Raw genomic sequence first — 18,434 nt, forward strand, 5'->3', positions numbered from 1 at the left:
CACGGTTTGTTGTTGATGTATAACGCGTTATATGTATCTAATAGATATTATGATATGATTAATTTGGAATTTATTATAGGTACCTGTTATAGGTCAATTTTTTTTAAATACTATAGACTATAATATAATATTATGTCTTATACCTAGACTGACATACCGTCTCCGCTCAGAATCGTTTTTCTTATACAATGATATTATATCATTGAATTCAAATTTAATACCATCCATTATACAGTGACCCACTTGTAACCTACTGTACAGCAGAGCGAAATCCACTTAACCACCTTTTTTTATATATATTTTAAAGGGGTTTTATAATAGTTTACATGTATAATACGTGACTTTGGTCATGAAGTACAAGGATGAGAGAAAAGCATGTCATTTGAATAATTTTACGATAAGTAATTGAATAAATTCAATTTTCGTAGATCTTAAAAAGTTATCTGGTTCGTTTGTTTGTAGAATAAATTAAAATTATTAGAATGAACCCTTGTTACTCACAAAATTGTGTGTCAACACTAAATAATTCTTGGAATTATTTTTAAAATATCACTAAACATTTTCTCGTATTTTGTAATTATTTCTTATAGTTTTGTTTATATAGATTAAAAAAATATAATTTGATATATAGAATACATAATAAAATCCCGTTTTTTTCCGTTAACAATAAATCTTTGAAGTTGTAATTTATAAGTATTCTTAAGGACCATATTTAAAAATCCTTATTTTTCTAATTTTTAAAACCATTTAAGGAGTGTCCTATAGTAATATCAATTTATTATCAGATGACTTATCTATTTGAATATTATTTTAATCTACCTATTTAAGTTGAAATGTAAACTAGTGGTTTTGAGTTATTTAACTTTGTATGATAAGGAAAATAGTTCCATTTGGATAGGGGTTATGATGATTTAAACTTTAAACATCTTAGTATTTAATATTAACTGGGTTAGTTAACTATTTTTTTAAATCATTAAATAAGCTAACACAGAAAAAAGTTTAAAATTGACAGATTCTTTTTCTAACTTATAAAAATTAGAAGTTAAGTAGAGTAAAAAGTAATTTAACTTAGTAAAAAGCCACACGTGGACAACCTAGCACACATGATTGTTAGTCCTTGAGATATGTATAATTTAGTGTACCTAACCCTGTCGTCAATTGGGAGGTCAATGAGGAAGAAACAAGAACTTCTTATGAATGATTAGTTTATAGATTAGAAAAACACCAAAATCCCGTCATATAAGGCCTAGATACACTGACCTTTCCTGAAAACTTAGACCACAGACTAAAAAGAAAGTCATGTCTTGCCATTTAGCTTATAATTTTTTTTCTTTTACTTATAACCCTAAACTAAGTTCACTAATGTGTGACATTTTACTCACGAAACCACAATTTTGTTCTTTTCTTATCACATATAATTGTATGCACTAATGCATAGATTGTATTTATGTATATGCTGTAATAAAAATAGAAATAAAAATAATAAAATATATTTAATTTTTGATTGGTTTATGATTTTTCAGAATTAGAAACCCGATATTAACAAAAACTATTTTTGCATAAGATTTTTGATTTTTTTCCATTAATTTTTTTTTGTTTATTTTTCTCCCAAATTATTTATAAAAGTACATAATGGGAATTTTTACTTTTGACCTCCCAAAATACAAGATACTAGATTTACTTTGTTACCTAAAAATATAATGACCTTAAAGATTAAAACATTTTTATTGAACTAAAAGGTGATGACTGACACGAACAAAAAAATAAATTTAAAAAAAACACATATTCATAAAATAAATATATTCATTGCTTTGTTCAAAAATGGTGATGAGCATGCTCGGTGAATTATCCTATGTATCCTATGTACATGTGTACATATAGAATATTTGAATTTACACCTTTATACTGTGTAAATCCGCTATATACTTAGAGTTAAAAATTAAACAAGTTTTATAATAGTAACTTAAAGTTTAAATAAATATCCATGTCCATCGAAGTTTGTTAAAACGAATGCATGATAGAAATATTATTGTAACATAACACTTTTCATAATTTAACGTGTATATTTTTATATTTTTGTAACCAAATATTCCAATTGATAATATCCGCTCAAATGACCAAATTTGATCTACACGAATACTACATAAATAACCTTTATACTTGAAAATATAAAAAGGTGTAATCTTTTACACTGACTATTTTACTTGATGACACAAGTTTAAAATATTTTAAAGCTTTCGGTGATATAAATTATAAGTCCTATCAAATGTTTACTTTTGATAAGATTTATAAAAAAATGTATGATTAGAAATTTTTTTAAATACAATTTTAATAAACATAACAATTTGAGTATTTGTCTTTATAAATAAACTTTAAACACTTACCTATTGCACTTTTAATAGGTTGTGTAAGGAAAATACAACAGAGCTATCGACGAAATTAATTAATTTCAAAAAAAATCTTTTTGTGCTATTTATAGATATTTGAAGTTTTCAAATTGTTTTTGGTTAATATGTTGTCACAAATGTTTTTCAATTATTTTATGTTTAATCTATAAACGCGTTTATATTTTACTTACCCTTCTTAGGTATTGTGATATTTGAAACTATTTTATAGATATAGTAATATTGCTGTACAGGAAGCTATAAAAAATAACTAAATAAGTAACAACGTACTTTAATATAATAATATTTTTTTATTTTAAAATCACATAATGACACTAAATTTACATAGACATTCAGGAATGGGATTAATTTCATATCATTATTGCACTATATAGTAATAATATACATCAACATTAAAAACTGACAGAATTATAATGGTTTTATTTACAATTAACTTATTTACATTTATTTTACGTTAGCAATTATATCTAAATACTAAGGTAACTGATATACTTCACCTTTTTTCACTAAATGTATGATTTCAATTCTATAAATGTGTGTAATGTATATATATAATATATTTATATATACATATAAATGTATGTTATAGTATACGACGGAATATAACGTTATTCACCGGCCATTAACGTTGTTTGCCTACAAATGTGGGAATTGTCTTGATTTTTTAGTAAATGATAATACTGTTTGCCTTTGACTGAACGAGTGGACTTCGAGTAAACCGTCAGTCTAAATGCTCGAAAAAACTGTTCGTTCTATTGTGGACCGGAAAACATTTGTGTTGCAGGCCCACGAGGGTACTATCGCTGGTATAGCAAGAATGATTACAGCAATAAGTGACAAATTGTGCAACAGTAAATGTCACGGAAGTATAGAAACTTCTCATAAAAACAAATAAGTTATAATATAATATAATAATGCATTGTTTTAAATTAAAATACCCGCATATTATATTTCAACTTATATAATTTAGGATTCATTTGAATATCTGATATAACATACCTAACGATAATCACCTAGGTATTTGGTCAGTAGACAGGGACGTTAATTACCAGAAAATAATGTTATTTTCCGTTTAACACAATTTACCGTAACATTTACATATTTTATATACTTATATGTGATATACATATATATAGTTATAAACGTAACTTCGTTATGTACATAACAAATATTTAGAAACTAAGAACAAATTGTGAACTTTAATACACCATTTATCGTTAGTTTTATAATTATAAACAAATTATTAATATTAAAAATTATTTTATATATTGAAGTTTAAAAACCAATAAGTTGTACATTACATTGAGTAAGTCTAAATATTGTATTTTTAAATCATTAAAAGAGCATGATAACTTTTACTTTATATATAGATATTTCAATTTCTGTTTAACTTGTATGTCAGTAACTTAATTACGTATTGTGCAATGATATAATTTAAACATAAACATAATGAATAACACACCATTTTTCTATTAACGAGTTCAACATTAAATCATAGAAAACAAACAAACATTTAAATATGTATCATATATATTATAATATATAATTAAACTTAAACATTTAAAAATTTTTTTTAGAAATGGTGTTTCATACTATTTGAAAACAAAATGGATAATTTGTATTTAGTGGTACAGCTTGTTATATAATATATTATGTTTTGTTATTTCTGAAGTTTTGGTCGAAATTGAAAAAAAATTCACAGAATTATGTTTACTACTTGATAAATAGTATTTGTGTGGTGTTTGTGAACACTTATTGCTAAAACTAAAATTACATGTTACCGCAAGCTATACCATTCAATCAAATTAAACGTGTGAAATATTAAATAACAATAATTGAAAAAAATAATTAAGAAAAAATCTTAGGCACCTTCTACAACGTATTACCTACTCATTTTTATACTTTTATATTAGGTATTAGTAATATAGTAAGTAGGTACTTGGATTACAAAAAAAAAACCGTGAATGTATGATAAAAACAATTTCCAATCATTGCTGCTTTCAAATGTTTTGATATTTAAGTGTCTCCTTGTACAAATAGTACACATACCTTGACTTAAAAGATCAAAATTTAAAATATTAAAATTTTTATTGAGAATCAGCAACTAATTACGCAATTTATCGCAAGTCTGCAAACTACTGTGGTTTGAATTGACGTTGAATAGTTAAAAACGAAACTGGCATTACAAATTCATATTTTTAAACAACTTTAAGGTTCACTCTATAATAGTATAGTCTATATAATAATATTATTTACCTAAATATGCAACCTGATCATATTTAGTGTAATTATTTTTAAAGCCAAGGGAATGATTCGGTTAGTAACAAATTGTGTAGTTTTACATTTTTTGAACTTTTCTGAATGTTAAAAATTATAAATACATATTGGATGAATATTTCACATAAAATGAGTATAATTAGTCAGTCACTATAATTATTTAGTGTCTGATGATTCCTTTACAATAATATGGTCAAAGTATTTATACCATAAATTGTAAAATTGTAAAAAACCATGCTAAGATTTAAATTTAAAACAGAAAACAAATTAAATTATAAATAATAATTTTAATAACAAAAAAATAATATTAAACATATTATTATAAGATTTTTTTCCGTGGAAAATTGACTGCTCTGTTTATCTCGCGAGAGTATGAGCAACATAATAATGATTTGTTTAACATCATCTATAAGACAGAGCAAACGCAGCCATGGTTAATGTCCAAGACCATGCTGCTAGTTTAGAACCTGCACCGTGTTCACCATGTTGCATAGCGGCAGGGTGTTCACCTATAGATGAACAAAAAAAAAGTGAGAACACATCAATTATTCATATGCACAAGTCATTTCAATATTCAAGAAGCACTCTTCGGATGGAGTGTAAAGACATATGCCGAGGATTCGTGACATCGATAACAGTGAAACAAAATTGCAGCAAACATTGACTTAACATATATATATATATATATATAATATATTAAATATGTATATTGTATATATTTATAGAATTGTATGGAAAAAATAAATATAGTTTATAAAGCTTTGCGTACTGCATGCTATTTGAATTTAAATTTTTTTAAGCACCCAGCACATTTTAAGTTTTTTGTTATAAATTATAATATTGGACACGTAGTTACAGTATGTGAATGTTGTAAAAAATGGTTTACGCAAACTAGCTTTGACTCTATTCATCATATTTATTAAAGAGACTAAAATATTTCAAACGTCGAAGAAACCAAATATGACTTCTTAACTATTTATTTATATATACCTAATACTACAGTTTATACACAATTTTTGGACTTTAAGGATCGGGGTATAATATAATAAAAATAAAGTTTATTGATCTGAAAAATATTACTGATTCTGTATGTACCTATACGTCATATATATTAGATAAATTATAATCAACTTTATATGTATTTGAAAGAAAATGATAAAAGATACTTTTTAATGAATAATGTTGTTATAAAAAATATTATAAATACTGTACCTCTCAATAGCTAATGATAATTTTCATGAATAGTGTGATTCTAATATTTAAAAACTAACTATACCGCAAACAATCCATAAACAGTATAGTATATGAATGTACATAACAAGTACAATAACTAATAAGTATAATAAGTAGTATAATAAGAAGTATTCATCAGAAAATTAAATTTTTATTTGATGATTCATATTTATCAAGGTTAATATTATATATTTTTCAAAAATCTTGTTGAAAATATAGGTAGTTACTACTTACTACTGGGGAAGTGTTTTTAAATCAGTTTTAGTCCTATATAAAGGGTATATGATATTATATTCCGAGCACTTATCGTATAAAATACCTCTCAAAATACGTAAATAAATAGGCTTCTAGTGATTTTTGCGTATCATGTTCACTATGGAAACTATCGGATATAAATCGATATTATAGCACCTGAAATTGTTTTCCATTTAGTTTAAAACCAGTCTGATATTTATTTTATATTAAATATCATAGTTTTGAAAAAAATATTGATTTGAATGCATGAAATAAGAAAAATTAAAAATTGTTTTCAATATAATATATATGTTGTTACAAACCATAGCACGTGAATTGCAGTAGGTGTCAGAAAATTAAATTAATAAAATATTATGTCATAATTATTTTAAAAATAGGTTATAACAGAGGTATTTTTAAAATTAATTCAAATTTTATTCAATTCTTTAGAAAGAATTGAATGTTTAATAATATTAGATGAAATAATTTTGTATTTATTAAATAGTTCCAAAATATTTATGTTCTAAACTTTTATAGGACATTTGTAATATATGTTAGTAGATATTAATAGTTATTAGTTTATATTAATTTATTAATCGTTTATTTATAATTTTAAAAGAATTATAACGTCTTACATTTTGTGAAAACAGTTTAATTTACTAAAAATTGTAAATAATGTTTTCAGTATATACCTTATATAAGTTATAACGAAAATAAATATTTTAACAAATTATATTTACGATATTAGGTACGTTTTATTGTAAAATAAATATCAGTAAGTTTACATAATATACGAACATTGTTTATTCTTTTGTTATAATATTATTTAAGCTATAGTATATATTTGTTTAATTGACAAAAATAACTGTTCCAATTATTTTAAGTCACAGTATGTTGCTAATCATATAACAATTCTAATCTATATATATATATATATATAAATTTAAATTGATTTTGGAGACGAAGGAAACCGGTTTGTTTGTTTATTTATTATTGTTCTTATTATTATTAATTATTTATTTATTTGTTTGCACTTGCATTTTTCCTTTGAAATACATATTATTCATTGAACAAATAATTTATTGTTAAATTTTTTTCTACCTTATCTCTATTCTATAATAAAAAGAATAAAAATTACCACTCCAGTGGTTGAATTCAAAATGTAAGATATTTAATTTTCAGAAATTAGCAATAACAATAACTACAATATTATGTAATTATATTATACTATTTGTATAGCCAAAAAAATAGTCATATGTTTTTAAATTAAATTATAAAAAAATAATTTCTTCCGGAGGAAGGTCGGGCAGCTAGTAATTTATAATTTTTTATTACAATATTAATTACAGAGATTGGGTTAATATTGCTTACGATTAATTTAGTAGTCATATATATTATAAATAAGTTTGAAAGTATCAGTTTGTGGTTTTTAAAAATTAAATCCTATGGTATGAAATATTTATTTGGCATTTATTCGCGTAGTTAATTGAAAAGGAGCCTGAAAAAAGAGACGTAACTAATGGTTTTTCGTTATTTTTTGTTATTAAAGGGTAACATTAAGAAATCAGTACTCAAGAATGATACAAGATCAAACGCCAACAATTGTAAAGGATCTGGGTAAAATCAAGAGATTGTATCAGTTTGACAGTTTACAAGATACGAAAATGATAACCAACATATGAGAAACAAATTACTTTTTAAAATTAATTTTAGTAACCTAAGACTCTATCGTAGATATTAATTTCACGATATTAAATATTACATATTTTGGAAAGTGATAATAAAATACGCATCACTCATACTAATTGACTAGGTTATTCATTTTTTTAATATTTATACATTCTTTAAGACGTACTTAGTCCAATTGAAATACTTAAACTACATTTATACTATAATCATAATGTTTCCAACGAAAAGATATTAAATATACTCTATATTATACTCTACAGAGTTATATATCTAATATATATATATTATATTATATTATATTATTGTAGTTGAATAGTAAATACTTAGTTGGTCAGCCTTGGGCTCTTAAAATGTTTTTTTTTTTTTGTTTTTAAACATTTCAATTTAAGTGTCATACTCAATTTATAATGTATAAATTAAACTTACAACAATTGTAGTATTTGAAATAACATTAGACTTTTGGAATTTAAAGAAAAAGCATGTTTTAGTCCGGGAAAAAAATCATAGTATTTAAAACCCGTTTAGACCATCTAATTGAACAAATTCCTATTTTATATAATAATAATTAATTATAAGGTAGTTTTTTTTTATAAGCAACTCTTTTTATCAAATAATATTGTGATGCAGTTTTGGCTTTTTTATATCACCATCTGTAGTGATGCAGATTTAAATCCTTATATGAGAGAAAAACCAGATTTGGTTAATTACTTAAATTTAAAAAAAAATGGTCTAGACGTCTACCAATTATTGGTAGTGTTTTTTTTTTTAAATTGTTATTGATGAACAATGCCTAGAGTTTATCTACTTATCGTCCCATAGAGAAGTTTACCTATAATCACCCCCTAATTATCAATACAATATATAAGTTACAACTTTACAACACTACATACTTGTAGTTTGTATAGTTGCACTATAGTTTAGACCCGATATTAAAATTTTATACTAATTGGATAACATGTTTTTACTGGTTAGCAAGTAGAGCCCATACTTAATTTCGGTAATACACTGGATTGGTCCACTAAAAAAATTCTGCTACCCTATATTAGGTTAATAAATATTTTTTTAAAACTTGAGAATTATCATTCTACAGCTGTTATTCAGATTATTCATTCAATACAATTAACCATCTTGTGTTTTTTCTTTTTTAAGCTGTAGATTACAGACAACTCAAAAAAAAATCTTTATACAAGCGCCCAAGTACCTAAGTAAACGATGGAAAGAAAAATGTACTGTATTAACTATCAAAATTAGGTCCTAATAATATCAATGTACTACCTACCTGATGTAACCTGGAAGGCTTGGAGCATGGTACCTCTATAACCAATGTGCTACCTTTAAAGACCACTAGGCTCTGTGACTCTATTTATATTTAGCCTACTAACTATATCTCTGTCGTTTAATATTGTTTTATCATATTATCTATCAGTAGACTCTGCTTACCGTTGAGCACGTGGACGAACACCGTGGCCGTGTTGGCGTTGCTCGGCTGGCACGTGTAGTTTCCGGTGTCGGATAGACCGGCCTTGGTGACCAGCAATCGGCTAGTGGTGCCCGACTCGGTTTTCTCCGTTTCCAGGCTGATGCCTCCACGGCCGCGGGGCGAGTCGAAGTCCACTACTTTGGTGCCATGCAGCCACACCACCGAGCTAGGCGGCGTCGAGTGCACGTTCACCGAACAGGTCAGGCTGATGGTACTTCCCTTCTTCACGAACACCTCTGGGGGCCCGTGGATATTGGCTTGGGCAGCTGTGTACGACAGAAACGCAACAACAAACAAACAGTCATGAGCCTTCGTTATATTATTATAATATTGTGGTTTGCACTAAGACGACGAGCTATTATGATAATAATACCGTTATCGTAGAGTTGTCACGAGAAAAACAATACTGTTTATTATACATTTAATTTATGGACCGGACTTTCATGTGACGTCATGGTGTAGAGTGTTTTTCACATCAGACTATATAGGATTTATTTTACCTTAGCTGATATATGGTACCCTAACCTCGTCTCCAAGAAATAGGTTGATCTACCGTTATCTTGTGTAAACATTCCTTCTTTTTTTTTCTTATATTTTTTTGTTCAGTCTTAGCGATAATTTATACTGTCGGAAATGAATACGTTATGTTGATCGTGTGAATTGATCCCCATAGTATCAACGCGCATTATTATCGTTCGTTCGCGAAAGTACGTACTTAATGCGATAAAAATAGTTAAAAATGCTAATAGGGGATAAAGACGTATCAACTTGCCTCTTTAAACCATCTATAATCTGTATTGCACTGGAATTTCGTCTTTAAATACAATGGAAAATAATAATACACACACATGTCACTATGTCAGACGAGTGCATAATATGTTAATAATCAAGTCCTATACATACCTACCCATAAGTTTATAATGTATTATCAAATATAATATGATACCATAACGTCATACCCATAATTATTGCAAAATAATTGTATGATGACTATAATATATATGTTTATTATAAATGTGTTGTTCACACAGACTTCTAAACTACACTAGATAAGAAAAACCTATATAATTTACATCATTACAATTAGTGAAGCTCAGCTGTGGACAGACCTATTTTGTCGGTTGGAAAAACATTTCATTCATCATACAAAATTTATTAGAAATAACATCGTGTTTTTAATGGTAAAATAAAATAATAAATGTAAAATAATTTATATAGAATATTTTTTTTTTAAAAACAACAGGTTTAGAAATAATAAAATATAATATAAGATAAATCATAATTAATCTTATTTGCCATACAAAATACAATTCAATTGCCAACCGACCTTGAAGGATTCAATGAATGGTGGAAGTTTACTATCTAGTACTATAGGTATTATAGAATCCTGTTGTTGTTCAAGATACTCAGTATATTATAAGTACTATACAATCACTTGGCGATTACAACGTGTGGTTACCACAAGAATAAAACCACGTGAAAGAACATATTATTATCAACAGAGCGATTTTAATTTTTTTATTTGTATTGTTACCTGCCCTTTGAATTTAACACGGCACTCATAATATCTTCAAAAGATCATTTGATTAAATTTTACGTTTAAATAACGTCGGGCCAGCGTATTTTAAGTACAGACTACGCCACGATGGTAATCTCATTGTGATTAAGTATTGTATATTTGACGTAAGTATAGGAAAACCAATTTACACACATGCACAATGCACGTCATAAATTAAACTATGGTAAAAATGTGCACAAAATATGAAGCAAATTTGAACTATAAAACAAACGATATAATTCCACAAGAACTTTCCACTGTTTTTGAAAAGTTAAAATATATCAGACTATAATATATGATATGCGAATTTTAATACACAAATCATATTATTTACAAATATTTGTATTGCACATGAAATATAGGCATACTTGTCAAAAACTAAAAAAAATACCAAATAAGGGTGAAGCAGTTATTGAACCATAATAACAAGTTTACAAAGTTATTTTTTACGTGCAAAATTAATTATAAAGAAATTATGATACAGATTCATAACAACATATTTTAACTGCCTACTTCCTAGAGAATTATTTCGAAATATTTTTTTTTTCCTAAGTAATAATTATGTTTTTACTTAAATGTGCTACTGGTGTACTATATTATAACATGACATTCGACGCACATTTTTTATGATTAAAATATAAGGTCATTGTATTTCAAATTATAATTTTTTTCCTATTTATAGTTACAAAGTTTGGCTTGGATTAAAATAACAGATATTTAAATTTTAAAAGTATGATTTTGTTTTACCAACTACTCCTAAAATAATTAAACGAATACAGTTAATCGAAAACACTCGGGAAATGTTATTACAAAATATATACCGTATTCTCAAATAATGGTGATAGTAGTAATTTAAGTAAACAATAGCTATTATTTCCCTCAATAAATCACGGCTATTACGGTTTTCAAATCTTTCAGTACTGAAGTTCGAATACATTTTAATAATTATTGATATTAATTTTTATAGGAAAAAACCTATCAATATTATATTAGATTTATTTAAAGAAAAACTATGTAAAATAACAACAACTATTTATATTTTATTTACATTAGGTAATCAAACATTTTGGCAGATTACTTTATGAATAGTAGGTATTCAAATTGTTAAGAACACGTGAATAAAGTAGTACATATTTTATTTAATTTACTAATCTAGTCTAATATTATTTTAACAAAATACTATTCATAATATTATGTGGGTGAATGACGAATGTATTAATTACATGTTTTTATAAAATTCAATCCAATATCTGTAAGCTATAACTTTATATTGATCATAATTTATAGTAGGTACATTGAATCCTCCCCTTACAAATACCTCCCAATAGCGGACGTCTTCTTGGGTACCAACTACAAACTTTCTACAAGCTGGACCCTCTGAATAGTTGAAATTTCTGATTTCTGAATAACGGACAAAATATCAGCGATAGAGAGTATCCGGTATATTGAAGTTTCGTTGTGTATAAAATTCAATATTTTAAATATTAAGTAAATTATCATTCTATATTATAAATTATAATAAATGAAGAACATAATATAAGTTTTAGTCAAATCGAAATTTATACTTGAAAGTCTGTGGTATTATACACCATTTGTTTGTAACTAACTTTATACTTCATAGAAAATATTTCTTCATTGAATTTATTCTAACTATTTTTGGAACAAAAGTTTAAATAGTCCCCATACTTGAGAATTGTTAATTTGTATTTGTTCCATGATGCACCAAAAATCTTGGAGTATAATTTTTACAGGCCATATAACTGAAGTAGTAAAAAGTTTGTTTTGTTTAAGTTATGAATAGTTTTTAATTTAAAAAATAAATTTGTTTTCATTCATTTTAGAACAACCGAGTAAAAAATGAATAGCTTGATCTAAATATGTACTGATAGTTTCATTATCATGAAGAAACACTCCACATTTACCTACGCATTTTTTTTTTTTTAGTTTAGAACTATAGTACTATACTACACAGTTGTTTATTTAAGAGGGACATTGACAAATAATGTGTCAACAGTTATTGTATATGGGTAGATATAATACAATCGTTTTCTTCTATACAAAATGAGCATTTACTTTTGGATTGAATCGAAAAAATACTGTACAAGTATATATTATATTATAATATGCATCTATGCCTTTTCGGTTTTTGTCAATATAGTAACATTGCGTTCAATTCTTTCCCTTTTTCACACTCGAACGTACAATGGACATATATAGGTACCTACATTTTGAAGTATACAAATTACTGTTGATAAATGATTGTTCAATAATAGAATTGAGTAAATATTGGGAGCTGGGAATACGAGATTGCTAAGAATTTAAGTTTGATTCATCTCGCTATGTTTTAATACAAATATCGTTTGTTTGTTATAACATTAGCAATTGTTTATTTTAAAAAAATTGTCTATACTTTGAGATTTTTGTTTTAGACGATTTAAAATTGTCTTGCTTTCAGAATGTTAAAAAATTTGTTCTTACAGTTCGTTTAATAATTTTTTTTAAGGGGTTTTCGATGTTTCAATAATTATTTGAACTAGAATATTGATGTGTGGTGATAGTAATAACGGCTGTGAATTTAATTAATATGCGTATTGATAATTTTAATTCTCATAGTTATTAAATATATGTGAGATACAAATATGATTAAAGAAATTAATATTCTAAATACAAAATTGTATTTTTCATATTTTAGACGTTAGTGAATAAAATGCATACATTCAATTCAAAGTATTTATTGCATATTTGGGAATATTATGGATTGAACCAAATGTAATAAGTACGTATATAATATTTAAAAATTATATTTTAATGAACTAAATAAGTTAACATGGTATACATTTCTTTTTTTAAGCTTATTATTTTTGTTTTTTTGTTGTCATAATAATATACATTTGTGTATAGCCGTATAATATATTTTGAATACTTTCAAATATTGTTTATTTGTACCTTTCACGATATATACTATACTAACTTTTACTAATTAATTGAGAATTAATTTTATTAGATACATTTCCTATATTTGAGAATTCTTAGTGAATATTTAATTATTTTTGAGTGGATCAGTACATGCATATTTCATTGTTATTAAGTGAATTAAACTCATAGTTCTTATGATAATACATTTTTGTATTCGATTTTCATACTTCAAAGAAATACGCTAATTCATTAAAATAAGTTATTTATTAATTATAATATCATCATTTTAAACCTATATACATTTTGTAAATGTGTATAAGATCGACCGTTTTTAACTACTAAGAGCTAATAAACCCAATTGTTATTTCAATGAAATGTGCGTTAATGGTTTGAAAAAATTAATTATTAGCTTTCAGAACTATTTTAATTTGAGGTACATTTATTATATTTCAAGTATTATTAGACTGGAATTGAACATAATGCATGGTTATAGTTTGTATTAAATGGAAAATTAAATTAAATTGTTTTGTTGTTATTTAAAATGCGTTCAGATTAATGTTAAATGATTTTAATACAATTTAATTTTTTGCTAAAAAATCAAAGAAATCGTGAAACTGTATGTTATTTTCAGAGCTCAATCAAACAAATAATTTTCACTGCTGATTGTATTCAAATGTGTTATAATAATGTTATTATTATGATACAATAAATAACGAGATTTAATTTCTTAAATAAATATGGAGAAGATTGCTTCCGAAATTATTGATACGTCACTAGAAAGTAAGAGTAATAACGATCAATAGATTTCCATAATCTAAATGGAATTATGAAAAAAAAATTATAGTTATATTATCATTGTGTTATTGAAAACGATATCGAAACATACAAGATGAATCTAGGTAATACAGTATTGAATAAAAACTAAGATGTAAAGTAGTTGATCGTTTAACCTTTAGTGTTTGAGGAGTGGAATAGTGAAATATTGTATTAATCGCGTTTGAAACAATAATAGGTAATTATTAAAATGTATTATTCATTGACTTATAAGTGTAGGTACCAGCAATGGTAATTACGACATAATTGAATGATTTTGCAAACGACTATACAAACGTAACTATTTAACGACTAACTATATGTGCTAAATTATCATACCTACATACATTTAAAATTGATTTGTTATACGTACTACCTTCGACGTTCAGTTGCACAGCTAAGTTGATCTTAGGTTCGGTGTTCACCTGACACTCGTATATGCCAGCATCTCTTTTTTGCACAAACTCCACCTTCAAATCCCATTGTTCGCTGTTTTCTGGGTGCACGACGCTGAAACGCCCGTCTCCGGTGTACGTGTGGATGCTGGACGTCAATATATGCAAGTCTCGTTTTCGCATCCAAGAAACCTGAAGTCAAAAAACGTACGATTGCACACTGTAATTAGGATGTTGATGTCACATGGGCGAAATCCAAAACTAATTCCGACAAGAATACAACACGTCAAAACGGATGACCGAAAAATAAATAAACACAAAACAAAATAACAACTGCAGTGAAAAACGAAACGTAATTTCCCTGGTGCGCACGGCGACGACGACGTCGACGCTCATTATTCGCTATCAATCAAACGGATTACGGACGTTCGTCGGATTCCCTCCGCTTTTCCACGTTTATAAATAAATCACTAAGACCTACAAAAATATTAAGTGCCTTATCTCTTGAAATATACGAGACTTTAAAGATCACTGTTATTTAGGAATTTTTCACTCGGCGATATTTTCCCTCTAATAAATGAATACAGCCGTGGCAACCAGCAATGAATCAAACTATTCACCGCCATCGCACCGTTATATAATGATGTTGTCAGTAAGAGTTAAATTCAAATACATTGACCGGATCATATTTTATTTTTAAGAAGAAAAGAAGCATCGCGAAGCGTAACTAATTTCCGTTCTTTAATATTATTATTGTATTAACCTGGTGAAAACGGATAGGTGTCCGTAAATCTTTTGCCCTAATTTGTCTATAATTAATCTCAATATATGCAACAAACGTGGGTGACATTTTTGGACGCTTATTAATAATATTATTTTCAGTAAAATAAATCTATTTACGAGGTACATTAAATAATGACGTCTTATCGTATATATTATGAAAATTCTTAAAAACCTATTTATAGGGTTAACCACCAAGCATACTCTTTCACATTTTTTTGCTAAAAATTCTAATTCTGTTATTATAGTTTTAAAGTATAGGTATTTAAATACCCTATTTTAAAATACCTACTTGGATATTTTATATAAATTTAGGAGTTTTCTGTGGTGATAAAACTTCTATTTTATTTTAAAAATAATTTTTTCTGTAAGAACTATACTATAAATATATAAACTTGATATTTTAACATAAAATATCAAAAACCTATTTAGGTACATTAAAAAAGGTGTTTATAATTTGAAAAAAAAAACAAGTTTGTATCACAATAGAAAAATTTTTAAATGGTATAAAAATCTAAGTATTGAATAATTTTATCTTTCAGTTAAAATACGTTTTATCTTAATAATTCCAAAAATAAGAAATCGAATAGATATTTTATAAAAAGATTAACGAGGGGTGAGCATCTTTGGTGATTCACCCTGTATGTATTATATATATATATATAGTATACTGTAAACCTTTATTATTCTTTCGGTAGACACTGTAAAATGATACCAATGAAAAATAAATTGGTGAACAAAGCCATTATTAAGGGGTGACGTAAAAACTGTTTGCAAATAATTGTGTCGAAAAAAATGTACAAGGCTCTCTCTGTATATGGTATATTTATTTTATTTTATTTTTTTATTATTACGATTACGAAGAGTATCAAACAAAATATGAATTCCATAACTTGCGTATGGCATGCAGATTTTCCATACAATCTAAACATCAAAAGAAATTATATATATTTTTTTTTTTAGCATAGAATTTGGTCTGGTATGTTAAATCATAACCGTAATTTATTCATCGGCAGCAAATACATGCGGACGATATATTATCTAAAAAGCAAGAAAAAAACTATTTAAAAACCTATTTATTTTCATAATATAAAGATTTCCCTTGTTTTGTCACTGTTTAAAGAACGAATAGTTTTTGTATGTAACTGATTAATGCCTCATTTATAACAAAATGTTTTGGTTGTTAGTTAAATAAACACTACACTAGCGATGTATTATAACAATATTTAAGTGTAAAATAAATATGTTTCATTTTAAATTCTGAGTGGAGTGATATTTTGTGTCCACCGACACATATTGGAACAGAAAAAGCTAACATTTTCAATATTGAGGGTAGTTTTTGGTAGAAAACTGAATCTAATTCTGTGGATGGTTAAAAGAAGACAATTCACGGTAAAACTAAAAAAGACAGTCGGATGGTGGAAATATTTACGCAACACCAGTTTTCAACATAATTGATTTTTATATTTTACTTTGAATTTCTACAAAATATAATATATAGTATACCTACTAACGTATTCTATACAATATGATATATTTTTAAAAATATTTTGGTTCTTTTTGAGGTGTGTACAGACATTTTAAATGTAGGTTTATAAAATATTTGTTTCTAGGTTAAAAGCTTGAACAAGTTTTCAGCAAATTTTTCATATAGCAGCTATAAAATATCGAAATTTCCAACACAATTTTTTTTTTATAACTATATGAAGTTTAAATTTTAACAAAATTGAATATTTCCACCAAAAATAAAGATTTTTTTATTTCATAATAATTTAAAATTCAAATATATTCATGATTTTTTTCATCTTTTATTTCTGTATATTGAGATACATTTTTCTGAAGTACTCAAGTCTATATTTTATTGTTTACTATGATATTGTCAAAAACTTGTTCAACCTACCGAATTAATAAAACTAAAAATACTTATTATAATATTATAATTAGTAATCCTTCAAAATATATTATATTAGTCCACTCATATTTTAATTCTGAGCAGAGCGAGGGATATATTGATTTTACAATGGTGTTTATTTTTTAATTTGTTTTTTATCCTGTATACAAAATATCTACCAGAAAGAATTTTTCGATTTCAACATTTATTATTTTATGTTTTAGCAAATTGGATCGAAATAGTACTTTAAAGAGGTCATTTGAGGCCATAAAAACGAATAAAAATAAAAATAATGATTTTAGTTATTTTGTTGTAATTTTAGATTCTGAGTGGAACGATGAATGTATTGATTTTACAATGATGTGTTTTTTTTTAAATTTTTTTTTTATTTTTTTTGTGTCTGTGTACACGATAAGTAGTCGAAATAATGCTGCGATTTTCAACTTCAGTATCTTGTTCGATTGGAAAGTGAATATCGTTGGTGCATTGGGGAGGTCAAAATTTAAATTTCCCAGTAGTTTTCAAAAGCGCCGGGAAAAACAAAAGAACAATTAAGGGAAAACGGGAATTTTTACGCAAAATCGATTTTTCACAAAATTGAATTTGGTTTTCAAAAAAAATGACCGTAGATACATGAAATTTTGACTGAATGTTTATATTAGCATTTTCTATACACCATAAAATTTTCAAAATATTTTGATTTATTTTGAGCTCTTTACGGACATAGTCAGTTTTCATTTTATTTTAGTTTTTTTTCTAAAAA

The 18,434-nt window shown here is 26.1% G+C and overlaps 1 protein-coding gene across 4 annotated transcripts in view; it reads right to left on the bottom strand.

Annotated features, from left to right (window-relative positions):
- Positions 1 to 2,675: 2,675 nt before the first annotated feature.
- The window catches only part of LOC100164076 (zwei Ig domain protein zig-8-like), a 254,559-nt gene continuing 238,800 nt past the window's right edge, over positions 2,676 to 18,434 (bottom strand). For 3 of the 4 annotated variants that reach the window (XM_008189020.3, XM_016807821.2, XM_008189021.3), the window contains 3 exons: positions 14,979 to 15,192; positions 9,279 to 9,584; positions 2,676 to 5,191 (listed from right to left, as the gene is read on the bottom strand). In XM_008189020.3, coding sequence (XP_008187242.1) covers positions 5,085 to 5,191; positions 9,279 to 9,584; positions 14,979 to 15,192 — 627 coding nt within the window. In that variant the 3' untranslated portion in view covers positions 2,676 to 5,084. The remainder of the gene's footprint in view (positions 5,192 to 9,278; positions 9,585 to 14,978; positions 15,193 to 18,434) is intronic. The other variant, XM_001945859.5, reaches the window with a different exon arrangement.

The sequence above is a fragment of the Acyrthosiphon pisum genome, chromosome A3 (genome assembly GCF_005508785.2).
Source record: "Acyrthosiphon pisum isolate AL4f chromosome A3, pea_aphid_22Mar2018_4r6ur, whole genome shotgun sequence".
Taxonomy (NCBI): domain Eukaryota; kingdom Metazoa; phylum Arthropoda; class Insecta; order Hemiptera; family Aphididae; genus Acyrthosiphon; species Acyrthosiphon pisum.